Below are 13,418 nucleotides of genomic sequence, written 5' to 3'. Positions count from 1 at the left end.
AGTATTTCATGATGTGAAAACATTCACCATCTGGTCTGTCAGAGAAAACTCTGCCAACTGTGTTTAAGAAGGCCCCTGTCTGTGGAAGAGGACCTCTTTGATGAAGAGGAAACCTTTCTCCCCACACAAGCCCACCTATTCCCTGCCCTGCTTTTCATGTCCCCAAGCACTGACAGACAGCCTCAGGTGTCCTGAGAAACAGCTCCTGTTGCGGCTATCCCCTTAAGAAGGGTACCTGTCTTCTACACTGTCCTCCACCCATTCAGCTTATTTTTATAGTCTACAGGCCAGTGAGGAAAACAAGCCACCCATGTGGGCCCTGGACCTTGGCTCTCCCGAGGCCTGGCTGAGCTGAGGACAGTGTCCCCTGGCCCCTCCTTTCCAAGCTCAATGGTTTTCATTGATTCCTGCCTTGAAAATTTTCCCCCATGTCTCACCACATTCTGGTGCTACAAATCAAAACTCAGCCTGTCTGGAAGTCACAGTACGGTTTGCCCAGGATGCCTGACACCCCAGGAGCCTGTTCCTAAGACATCTACCTAAAACAGGGTGAGCAAGCACCAAGTGGTGTCCCTGGAGGAACTGAGGGGATCAAACACAGTCCCCCCACCTCCAACAGAGGGATTTCACATAGGCTGATAAACTTTCACAACGCAAACCGCGCCATCTCTCTGTGGGCTAACTTAATCTGAGCATGGAGAAGGTCACATGTTGGGGTGTGTGTGACTGCTCCAAAAGGTGGTGGTGGGGGGGTGAACAGTTGGGCACGGTGCCCTGGGTGAGGCTGGGAGAGCTGCAGAGGAGCCCAGCACCTATGACACAGAAGAAGAGCAACTCTTTGCAAGCAAGGGACACATGCCACGGTTGGGGATCTCCAGTTCTGACACCAGGCCAGAGACTTCTGGGGTGCCCTGTGTCCCAGTCCCTCTGGAAGGTAACCAAGTAGGGCATGAGAAAGACAGGAGCTTTTTCCAAGGCAGAGGGCAGACAGCCTCGGAACTGGGGACTAAGAACACTGGGGACTGCGTCTAGGGCTGGAACATTGTCAGTTCTGGTAGGAAAAGTCTGACTTGAAAAGCTCCAGGCAGAACGTCGCCTTCTCCCAGATTGGTCAGGAAGTCGTGATGCAAGTTTGACTTTTTTTTTTTTTTTCTTTCTTTCTTTCTTTTTTAAACACGAAAGAGACTAGAAATTCGCGCTCCCCTCACGCTCAGACGCGAACAGCCCCTCGCCTGGGCCTCTCCTCCTAGCCCGCGCGGAAACGCCCAACGCTAATCTGGGGCGCTCGGGGACCCGCGCCTCGCCGCTGCCGGCCGCGATTCCACCCGGTTGCCCGGGCCGGGCCCGCCGAGGTCGCCTGCGCGCTCACGCCTCAGGAATGCGGTCGCCCTGGGCCGCGAGTCCCGGGGGATCTCCTCGCCTATGCTCGCCCGCGCGGACCCTCGCGGGGCTCGGCGGCGCAGCGCAGGGGGCCCCCCCGGACGCAGCCTTCCGGCCCGCGCCCTCCACTCACCCGCCAGGAGCGTGCAGGGCAGCAACAGCCAGTAGAGCCCGGCGCCCAGCACGTGCGGCTCCATGCCCCGAGGCCCGGGGACCGCCCGGGGTCGCCCCGCCGTGGCTAAGGGGAGATGCGGGGGCCGGAGGAACCACGCGCCATGGCACTCAGGGCGGGTCTCCACACGTGGGGCGCGCCGCTGCTAGGACCTCCCGCGGGCCTCGTCCTCTGGCCGGGACCCGGGCCGACCGCGCCCTCTGGTACCGACGGCCGGAGCCCGCGCGCGCTGAGGTGTCAGCCCGCCCCGGGCGGAACTCCGGGCGGCTCTCGTAGGGCCGAGCTGGGCCGGACGGCGACTCGGCGGCTCTCTCCCTGCGCCCGCCTGCGGGCCTTTATAAGCTCGGCCCCCGCCCTCTCCGGAGTGCCCGCCTCCGCGCTTCCCTCGACGGCCTGGCGCGCCCAGGCACCCCTCGCTGCCCAGCGCAGTCCGCGCGCGCCGGCACCACCCCCCCCTCCGGCCCGGTTGGTGCCGGTGAGCCGGAGACCCCGGTCCGCAAGTCTCCGAAGACCCCCTGCAGCCCAGTGCGGTCACTCGCACGGTGCCGGGGTTGGGGGGCGCTTCTCCCCGGGATAACCGGAGCCTGGGACCCGGGGTTGGGGCAATACAAAAAGACTTCCAAGGCCTGACTCCCCTGACCCTCTGTAGCACTCAGCGCAACTGCGCCCCTCGTAGCTGGAGTAACTTTGCGCTTTGCTCCCCAAGTCGCGAGGGCGCAGCGCCCCCTGAGGGTTGTCTGTTGTTTCCAGTTCTCCACTGTGGCAGCGGCGGCCACGCTGGCCAGGACTTGGTGGTTGGGATGGAGAGACACTACTGCCGTGGCCCTAGACAGCTGCATCGCACTGTGGTCTGGATTGGGGCTTTGGGACTGCTTCCAGTCATACCTGCCCCACTGAGTGGTTTGGCCTTAATCAGTGTGCTATAGATGGTACCAAATGCTGCCAGAGCACCTGCTGTCCCCTTGGTGCCCAGACCAGGTCTGGGTCCTGCACGTGCGGGGTACCTCACCCAAGCCGTCTTGGTTTGGCTCAGTCTTCCGTATTAAGGCGGACAGGAAAGAAGAAAGGGGAAAAGGCCCATGATTGTACAAGTGGCCCCAAGTTCAGCACGCCCAGACTCAGCTGTACTGGGGAATAAGTGGAGTTAGGAGCAGAGGCTTAGGGACCAGGAGAGATGGTGTGACCACTATTGAGCCTCAAGGCACCAGCGGGCTAAAGTCAACCAATCACCACTTTGGAATCTTCAGTTCTCCAAACCCAGCAGCAACGCAGGCTTTCCTGGACGGCTAGTGTTCAAACATTTACATTGTCTCCAACACTCCCCTCTAGTCTGGCTCTGAAGGGGGAGTGCTAGGGCTGCCGAGACATGGGAAAGGTTCTGAAATCCATCCAAGCCTTCTTCTAGAGTAGCAGTTCTAAACCTATCAGTCTCGACCCCTTTGGGGGGTCGAAGGACCTTTTCACATGGGTTGCATATCATACATTCTTCATATCAGATATTTACATTACAATTCATAACGGTAGCAAAATGACAGTTACGAAGTAGCAATGAAATCATTTTGTGGTTGGAGGTCACCACACCATGAGGAACTGTATTAAAGGGAGGCAGCATCAGGAAGGTGGAGAAGCCCTGTAGAACTGAAATGTTTGTGTCTCACGGCTGTCAAAGTAGCAAAAGGTGAAAAAAAAAAAACGAAAGGCAGAAGCACAAGAACTGTCAAAGAAACTAAAATGTATCCTCCAGTGTCGTCCTCTGTAGCAGTTACAGAGCAGCTAAAGACTCCCTGCATTGTAAGAGGCGGTGTTACCATTGGAACAAGGGTGCCACCCTCACATGCAACCAGCATGCCGCCTCAGCCTGCATGCAAGCCTCCTACCCTTTGGTGTTATAGTCAGTCGCATACATGTGTTACCTAGGCCAAATAAAATGGACCAGATCCTTAGTATCGGAACTTTCCTACTTGCTGCCTGCCAACAGGGAGAGGCAGAGGAGGCAGGACCAGGAAGAGCCTGTCTGGTCAGCAGCCCTAGCACCTCTGTATCACTTTTCTCCCTCTCCCTCTTCCTCTTTCTTTAGACATGGCTTTGAACTTGCTAGGGAGCCAAGGGTATGGAACCTCTCATCTTCCTACAGCCACTAAGAGGTATGTAGGATTGTTGGTGTGCCGGATTGCCGTGTGCTGTGCCGGAGTTTCTACAGTGCTAGGGATCGGTCTCCCAGGTGGGGAGGATGGAACAGGGCCAGAGTAGACAGAGGGATTCAGCTCTGCCGCTAGGGTTTCCACTTTGTCTGAGAGTCGATCCAGTCATCCCTACGTGTCTATACTGGAATGTTAATTCTATGCAGAAACACTCAAGTGTCTATCAGTGGGTGAATGGGTGGGCAAACATGAGCCGTCATGCAGTTGAGTGTTACCGGGTTATAGCAGGGAACCCAGTTATGGCACCACTGCAAACTAAACATCTGGAAAACACTGAGCCAATTGATGGGCGTCTGCCACAAAGGATAAATAGTGTGTGATTCCAGGGGTTTGTGTTTGTTTGTTTAGTTTTTGATTGGTTGGTTGGTTTTTGATTCTTCAAAAACCAGTTTTCAAACAGAACTTGGAATTTGAGTGCTGAGAACAAAATTATCCAAAAAGTAGAAACAGACCAAAGATCCATCAGCTAATGACTGCTAGACAAACTGTATCTATCCAGTGTCATCTGGCCATGTTTTATTTTATTTTATTTTTTCAAGACAGGGTTTCTTTGTGTAGCTTTGCACCTTTCCTGGAACTCACTCTGTAGCCCAGGCTGGCCTCGAACTCACAAAGATCCACCTGCCTCTGCCCCCCCCCCCCCCGCCCCCGGATTAAAGGCGTGCGCCGCCACCACCCAGCTTTTTTTTTTTTTTTTTTTTGAGACAGGATCTCACTATGTAGCCTTGACTGGCCTGAAACTTGCTGTGTAGACCAGACCGGCCTCCAACTCAGAGAGATCTGCCTGCTTTTGCCTCTGAGTGCTGGAATTATGCCTGACTTTATAAAAGTATCTAGATTAGGTCAGTTCAGACACAGAGAATAGAAGATTGCCAGAGTAGAGTGTGGGGAGGAAAGAAACGGTTAATGGGAACTTAAAAGGTTCTAGAGCTAGGCATGGTAGCACAAACCAGTCATCCCAGCTCTCAGGAGGCAGGAGAATTGCAAGTTTGAGGCCAGCCTGGGCTGCCTTATCTCCAAAAATGAAGAAGGAAGAGGAGGAGGATTTTGAAAGTCCCTTAATTGCTTACTTTAAAATGGTTAAAATGGTGGAGGGTAGTGGTCCATGCCTTTAGCCCCAGGTCTCAGGAGGCAGAGACAGGCAGGTCCCTAAGTTCGAGACCACCCTGGTCTACAAAGCAAGTTCCAGGACATCCAGGGCTACACAGAGAAACCTTGTCTCAAAGAAAGAAAAAGAAAAATGGTTAAAATGCCAAGTTGATGCGGTGTGATTTACTATAGCAAACAGGTTTAAGAACTACAAACCTGTTGACCCATTTTCAAATAGCACATCCTGAGCCCCCTCCACCCACCCCTAGAGGCAGCCCGTGTTGCTGATTTCTCTAGCATCTTGCTTCCTTGACTCCTGGCCAGCAACTGTGATGTTTGGGGAGCTATTATTTCAGTTCCCTGAGTACATTTCTGTCAAGTGCCAGTCCTCATTCCTGGAAACAGGAAAGTTCATCAATCCCTGGAAAGGGGGCTTGTACCTGCCTTTGCCTGCAGATCAAGGACTCTTCCAAAGGGCTGTTTTGGCCTGGACACAGAAACAGACTCTATCAAGATGCCACCCTAGCAGATGGCATTCCCATCTCCTGCCTCCCTCCATCTAGGGTCAGCAGCTGGTGGCCCCAGAAGGTCTCTCCAGATTGGGAGGACTCATGTTGGAGAACATACCTGGAGCTCTCACTTGCCCTCCTGCCTTCACACAAGCCAACCACCACACATGGTTATAGACACCCTCCCCTTCCAGAGCCTGGCAGTAGTCCAGAGGACTGGCCTTTCCCACTCTTTCCCACTTGGAGACCTATCCCAACTCTGTTCCTGTTTGTCATGACAATGGACAAGGGTCTTGAGGACCCCAACTCCATGTCTATTATTTGAAGTTGTATCTAGAATCTGCCTGCTGCCTAAGTGTCAGATGGAGTTAGAAGGTTGGCCATTGAAGTTGAGCATAGTGGTACACACTGTGAGCCCAACATTCAGGTGGCAGAGGCAGGAGGATCACAGCAAACTCAAGGCCAGTCTGGGCTACAGAGTAAGACCATGTCTTAAAAGAAGTGAAAAAAGCCGAGTATGGTGGCACATGCCTTTAATCCCAGCACTTGGGAGGCAGAGGCAGGTGGATCTCTATGAGTTCAAGGCCAGCCTAGTCTACAGAGAGAGTTCCAGAACTGTCATGGCTACACAGAGAAACCCTATCTTGAACACCAAAACCAAAACCATATATATATACCAAAAAGCTGAGCTGGCTTATAATCCCAACACTTGGATATTGAGGTAGGAAGATCAGGAATTCAAGGCCAGCCTAAGCTACCCAAAACTCAGTCTCAAACAAACAAACAGTTAAGGTTCTAAAGGCCAGAAAGATGGCTGAGCTCAGTGAATAAAGATGCATGCAATGGGACCTACCTCAACTGAGTGTGCCAGGCTCTGTTGACTCCCCGTGGGAGTCCTTGCTTTGGAGGAGGTGGAGATGAGGGGTGGGTTGGGGGGGAGGCTGCGGGGCAGGAGGGAGGAGAGGGACACCTGTAGTTGGTATGTAAAGTGAACAGAAAATTTCTTAGCAATAAAAAAATGAAAAAAAAAAAGACCATTAAAAAAAAAGATGCATGCAGCTAAGTCTGATAACTCAAGTTGGACCCCTCAGAACCCACACTGGGAAAGGAGAGAACTGGCTCTTAAAAGTTGTCCTCTGACTTCAACCTACATGCTGTGGCACAAACACACACACATGCACACACACACACACACCAAATAGAAAACAAAGAAAAATAAGGTTGGTAGTGGAGACCCTCTGGGAAGTGTGCCAGCAGGGCGTGTGGCCAGGAGCCTTTGGCAAATTACTAACAGGAGTGGGGTGGGGGCAGGGGCGAGTGTTCAGCCCACACTCATGTGAGGAAGATGGGGGACGGCAGCCAGATTAGTCATCGGCATTTTCCAAATGAGTTCGGCACCAGAAGGGTGTCTGTGGTTACACTAGCCCGATCTAGGCAGTGAAACCAGATCAGGACCGGAGTGGGGATTTGGGAAGGACAAGCCCAAACCAACCAGAGAATGATGGCCCAGACCCAAGCCCAGAGCTGCACTGAACCACACAAATGTCCCAGTGAGGTTGTTTCTAGACAGGCCATAGAGGAGCTGTAACAGATGACCTCTGTCCAGCCTTCCATGGCCCTGAACTATTGCACTGTCTCTAAGGAGTAACAGTGGCCCTCCCAGGGAGGGGGCGGGCTTTCCAATAGAGGCCAACACTGGACCCAAGTGAGCCAGAGACAGTGTTGCTGTTAGCTCTACCACCTCTCTAGCCTGGTAAGTGTTCTTGGCCTCTCCACGGCCCCACCACACCCCATCTCCTCAAGGTCTGGCTCCCCCATCCTGGCCCTTGGAGGCAGGGAACCACAGCATGGCCTCTTCGGGGCCTGATCAGAGCCAGGAGGGAAGGGACAGGCCTGTGTGCAGATGTGGCTACCCCTGCCACTCAGCCTTTTCCTGCCCACAGCTGGGTGTGGAGGCGGGGCCCTGTGCAGGGGTGGAACTGCTCACGAACTCAACCCCTTCCTCCTTTTCCGGAAGCTCCAGGAGGGTTACAAAGAAAGGCCCGTCCCCACTCTGGAAGCCTCTCCTGTCTCTTCATGACCTGGCTTTCTTCAGGCTGAGGGTGCCCAGGTGTCTCCTGGCCCCTGGGGAAGAAAAGTTACCTCCTTGTCAGGGAGGGGCAGAAAGTACACCCATGCTGGCCACAGTGAGGATAGCCTTCTTCCTGTGCCCCAGGGGCCCAAGTCAGGAGCAGAGATGAGAGGTTAAGGACTTGGGCATCCAGGCCCTAACTATCCTTACAGGTGACAATGACTAGTACTTACAGATCTCACGGTAACCAATCTTTACATTTAATTACTATGCATCTGCACAGTAGCACCTCAGAGAGCACCCAGAGTGTTTCCCTCTGTCATACAGTCACCTGGATGCCATTTATGAGCCCCTTAGCTGCCCTGGTCACCACCATGTCTGGACATCTAAGGTGGATGAACCCTGTGTCAGCCCTACCTACTAGGTGTAACCATGATGACCATAGATCCGAGAGCTCCTGGGCTATCTCAGTGACTTGGCATGCCCAGGGCCAACACAGAGAATCACAAGTTCCGGGCCTTTGACACCACTGCAGATGCTAACTACCAACCCCAACCAACAAGCTGCACACCTTGTATCCATAGACAGTAATGAGTTCATACCAACCCCAACCTTAATCATGCCCCTCCTATACCTGCTTTCTGCTATAGCTCTTTGTTGGCAGGGAGAATAAGATGGCTGAAACACACTTGTACCCACATGCCCATTTCTAATGGAGCATAGTTGCCCTTTGATAGCTATGGGTAAATACCCAAGTCCTGAGTGGTGGCCAGCTCTTTAGAGTACCCTTGAGTGTGACTGAGTGCCCGGCTTCATGGAGATCGCCCAGCCAAGACCAGCCTCTAGGGCCCTGTCTGTCCTGCTTGGTCCTCCTCGCTTCTCGCACTGTTCCCTGAAGGACTGGCCTCAGAAGAATCCTTGCCAAAGCCTTCAGCTCCAGCTCTGCTTCCCTTGTGTTCCAGGTGAAGAGTCCCCAACCCTTGGCTTGGGTGTGACTCAGTGGTCCAGTGTTTGCCTGACACGTGTGTGACACTGGCTTCCGTTGGTAGGTGTATACACTGCCCTGTCCCCTGACACAGTCCCTACTGTTAGGCGTCAAAGAAACCGGGGACAAGTCTCACTCTACCTGTGGCTTCTCTCAGCACTTCTCCCCCCCCCCCCCCAATCTCCCTCCTAGGGGCTGGCTCCCCCACTCCCCAGGCTTCTGATCCTATATAACCTCAGCCATTTTGGTTACACGCTCTCTTGGCCTCCTTCTCTACCCTTTCCACTCTGCGACACACACACACACACACACACACACACACACACACACACACACCCCACCATGGCCCAGTTCAGCCTGCTGTCCTGGTTCAGTCTGGACCCTTCCAGACGCCTCTGGCTGTCCTCTCCTTCATATCTACAGTAAACCTCCTCAACCATACCTAGGGGCGGTCATGTCCTCATATTTTTTCATTCACCTACTACAGCGGTTGCAGAGGAAGGGAAAAATAGACCTCAAAGCCGGGGTCCCTGCAGGTTCAGCACCTCACTCCTGAACGTAGCATTCCCCACTACCGCTGTCTGTGGCCTCTCACTCTCCCTGAGGACCTCTTTCTCACCTCTGGATTCTTTGAGCCTTCCACGGAGCTGGTCTTTAATTATGGTGGGTTTGTTGCTATGCAGGAGAAAACAGGACCATCAGTCATCAGGCCCAGTGCCTCTGCCAGCACCTGGCATGCTTCACTCCTGCTGGCTGTGAAGGTTTCCCTACTAAAGAAAGATTGGCTAAGTGAACACCCATTACCTCAGCCCTGAACTGGCCTTTAGACAGGTCACTGAGAGATAAAGTTCCCTGCAGGCCTCCTTCATCACCTCCTTGTGCAGGGGCACATCTGAGGGCTGAACCAAGTCAAGATGAAATATAGATACCCTCTCAGAAACCTCTCAGGCACAGCTTGGTGCAGGAATGCTGAGAATCCCCTCCTAGATTCCAGGTCGGGGATGGACAGCCTGGAAGACCAGAATGTGCTCTCAGGGGTGGGGCCCACGACTGGCTCCTTCTGCCATCTGCCTGTTTATGTCCCTCCCAGGGCCTGGGACCTTCCTCTTTCCCTCAAGTGTGTCTTTCTCTTCCTCCTTACCACAGACAAGACTTCATCAAAGGCTGCTAAAGGTCACAGGTCCAGCCACATGACTTCAAAGCTCAAGTGTCCCAGCCTAGAAATTGTGCTTCTTTCCCAAATGCCTCACTTGTCACTGTGGCACATCACACTAACTGTGGGTGGGGTCTGTTCTTCAGCACTGCCCAAGAGGCAGGCCTACACAGGCTTATAGATCACCTACTGAGGCGAGTGGGTGAGCACTTTTTCTAAGAGGGGTTGTGTTTCACATGCAGGCCCTATACACATCGCATCTGACCTCAGGTTTGTTTTGGGTTTTTTGTTTTGTTTTTTTGAGACAGGGTTTCTCTGTGTAGCCCTGGCTGTCCTAGAACTTGCTCTGTAGACCAGGCTGGCCTCAAACTCAGAGATCTACCTGCCTCTGCCTTCCAAATGCTGGGATTAAAGGCATGCATCACCAAAATGTCCTGCTTTTTTTTCCCTTTGTTTTTGAGATAAGAGTCTCACACTGTAGCTCAAACTTGAGGCAATCCTCCTGTCTTAGCCTCCTGAGTGACTTTGTCTTAAATGCTATCCACCTGTGAAATAAATCTGTGGGCTTTTTCAGAAAATTATATCAGCTGCTCTCTAGCTCCCAGATCCATGCAGATTCCCTGCCAGAAACAGGAAATCAAGCACTTCATATGGACTGGAATGTTCTAGGAACCAGCGGATCATGGGAGCTTCCTATAATGTAATAGACCTTATACAGCCAGCCTCCCAGAAGCTGCAGATACATAGGAGTTGGCTATTTAAGCTTGCTGGGACATTTAAAGCAGTACTCTAGAAAGGTGCTCTGTGAGGTCTTCTGGGCCTCCGGGAGCTTCTGCTCTTCCTCCGGGGACTATGAAGGCTTGGGCAGAGGAGCAGCAAAGCAACAGCGGCCCAGGAGTTCCTGTTGGAAAGGGTGCAGGGGAAGGGACGTGGGGATGAGCCTGCTTGTCTCACATGCTCAGGCCCTGGCTTCCTTCTAGAAGCTCTGTAGTTTGGGGAAATATTGGAATTACTGCCAGGGCTTTATTGAATTATTCAGACAGTTTCAGGGTTTGTTTTTTTTTAATAGTTTTTTTTATTTAAATTTTTTTCTCTCCTTTTACATACCAATCCCCGTTCCCTCTCGCTACCCCCCCCCCCACCTCCTCTCATCCCACCTCCATCCCCTCCTCATAGAGGGTAAGGCCTCCCTTGGGTAGTTAACACAGGCTGGCATACCAAGTTGGGGCCAGACCTAGCCCCTCCCCCCTGCATCAAGGTTGAGTAAGGCATCGCACCATAGGGAATGGGCTCTAAAAAGCCAGTTCACATACCCGGGATAATTCCTGGTCTCATTGCCAGGGGACCTACAAACACATCAAGCCATGCAACTTTCACCCACATTCAGAGGGCCTAGTGTGGTCCCATGCAGGCTCCCCAGCTGTCAGTCCAGAGTCCATGAGCTCCCACTAGCTTGGGTCAGCTAGCTCTGTGGTTTTTCCCAAAATGATCCTGACCCCCCCCCCCCTTGCTCCCATAATCCTTCCTCCCTCTCTTCAACTGAACTCCAGGATCTTGGCCAAGTGCTTGGCTGTGGGTTTCTGCATCTGCTTCCATCAGTCACTGGATGTAGGTTCTATGATGACAATTAGGGTAGACACCAATCTCAGTATAGGGGAAGGCTAGTTCAAGCACCCTCTCCACTACTGCTATGAGTCTTAGCTGGGGAGTTTCTGGGGTTCTTATAATTCAAAGACCCCTTGCCAAGAAGGAGAGGCTAAGTATGTGGTCATTGGTGGGCAGTGATGGGGAGCAGGTGGATAGAAACAGTGGGGGACCTTAGCCCAGCTGACCAGTGGTCCTAAAGCAGGGCACCTGCACCCAGAGCCCTGAGATCCAATTGCTGCACCAAGTACGTAAGTATGTGACCTTCCACCAAATTGACCAGGCTCTGCAACCAGGGCCCTGTGGCATAGTTGGCCCTGTGCCCCTAGTGAGGATTCTGTGCCCATGGAACTTTTACAGCTCCACCTGTGGTCAGGGTGGGTTGCTGTCTAGGCTGCCACCGTAAGTCATTTCCTGCTGACAAGAGTCTAGGCTAGGCTTATCACCATGCCCTACTTCCACCAAGCTTTACAGCGCCATTTGGAATAGGAGGTACAAGAGAGGAACTGAGCGCCAGGAGGTTCAGCGTTCTGTTGAAGGCTATTCAACCAGCAGAGATGGAGCTATAAACACAACCAGGATGATAATGGCAGTGGTGATGATGGTGGACTGATGATGAGGATGGTAATGGCAGTGATGGTGGTGATAATCAAGATGATTTTGGTGATCAATAATAGAGAAAAATGTCAAATGTCTCATTAAAAAAAAATTCTGTTATCCAGGTATAGTGGCGCATGCCTTTAATCTTAGCACTTGGATGGCAAAGGTAGGCAGATCTCTTGTGAGTTTGAGGCCAGCCTGGACTACATAGTGAGTTCCAGGACAGCAAAGCCAACATAGTGAGACCCTCTCTCAAAAATAAAATAAAATGAAAAAGGTGTCCACCTTTAATCACAGCATTCTGGAGGCAGGTCGATCTGTGTGAGTTCAAGGCCAACCTGGTCTACACAGTGAGTTCCAGGACAGCCGGGGCTATGAAGAGAGACCATGTCTCAAACAAACAAAATAATAAATTATTTATTTTGAGGGACACTTGGGGCATAACTGATACAACTTAATTACTATAAGTGTTGGGGGTTTTTTTGTTTTGTTTTTGTTTTTGTTTTTTTTTAATTTTTTTAATTAATTAATTAATTAATTAATTAATTTTTTTTAAGACAGGGTTTCTCTGTGTCGCTCTGGCTGTCCTAGAACTCACTCTGTACTTCAAGCTGGCCTCAAACTCAGAGAGCCATCTGCCTCTGCTGGTAGGAAACGTATGCACCACCACCACCACCACCAGGCTATTACAGGTATTGCAACCTAGTGCTAGAGAGATGGCTCGGTTATGAATCCTGGTTACTCTTTCAGGGGGCCCAGTTTTGATTTCCAGCACCCAAACGGCAGCTCACAGCCACCATCTGTAATTACAGTCCCAGGGGATCCAACATCTGGCCTCCACTGGCAATGCACGAATGTGGTACACAGACATACAAGCAGGCAAAAGACCCATACAAAAGCAAAAACAAAACTTTGACAAAATGATTGCTACCTGATTCTTGCTACGTTTTGTAATGTACTAGGAAAACTTGAAACCACACAGCTCACACTGCATTTCTATTGAAGAGGGCCATGTTAGATGCCCACATAAGGAATGCAATGGTTACTCGTCAGCTTGACAGAATGCAGATCCACCTGAGAGGCAGGCCACTAGGCATGCCTATGAGCAATCTTGATTACATTAATTGGGGTTAATTGGAAGACCCACCCACTATGGGTAACCTCATCCCCTCGGCAGGGGATCCTAGGCTGTATAAGTAGAAGAAACAACCTGAGGACAAGCATCCGTTAATTCTTTGTTCTCTGTGCTTGACTCAGATGTAATGGGACCAGCTCCCTCTCAAGCTCCCTACTTTTGTGACTTCCTGTCATGACAGACTGAAACCTCAAGTTGTGAGCTGAATAAACCCTCTCTCTCTTGAGTTGCTTTGTGTGAGGGTATTTGATCACAGCGACAGAAAGGGAACTAAGAGGGCTAAGGGCAGAGTCAGCCCTCTCCCCATCTGATACTTCCCGAAACCAAGTGTGAGAAAAGGGCTTTGTCATCACCGAGGTAAAAAACGAGGCTCAGTTCCTCCTCCCCCAGGTCCTGCAGGAACCTTGCTGTGAAGCAGGTTCCACAAGACAAGACGCCCTGGTACTGGCCAGGAGACTGAGTCTTGGAGGGAGAAGAAA

At 51.9% G+C, this 13,418-nt stretch overlaps 1 protein-coding gene across 2 annotated transcripts in view; it reads right to left on the bottom strand.

Moving 5' to 3' along the window:
• Piezo1 (piezo type mechanosensitive ion channel component 1) overlaps window positions 1-1,748 on the bottom strand; it is a 68,424-nt gene extending 66,676 nt beyond the window's left edge. For both annotated transcript variants that reach the window (XM_059263875.1, XM_059263876.1), the window contains exon 1: window positions 1,514-1,748. In XM_059263875.1, the coding sequence (XP_059119858.1) occupies window positions 1,514-1,577 (64 nt within the window). In that variant the 5' untranslated portion in view covers window positions 1,578-1,748. The remainder of the gene's footprint in view (window positions 1-1,513) is intronic.
• Window positions 1,749-13,418: the final 11,670 nt, after the last annotated feature.

Source organism: Peromyscus eremicus, chromosome 5, assembly GCF_949786415.1.
Source record: "Peromyscus eremicus chromosome 5, PerEre_H2_v1, whole genome shotgun sequence".
Lineage (NCBI taxonomy): Eukaryota > Metazoa > Chordata > Mammalia > Rodentia > Cricetidae > Peromyscus > Peromyscus eremicus.
Note: the sequence above shows the minus strand (reverse complement) of the source record. Positions and strands in the feature narration are given on the sequence as shown.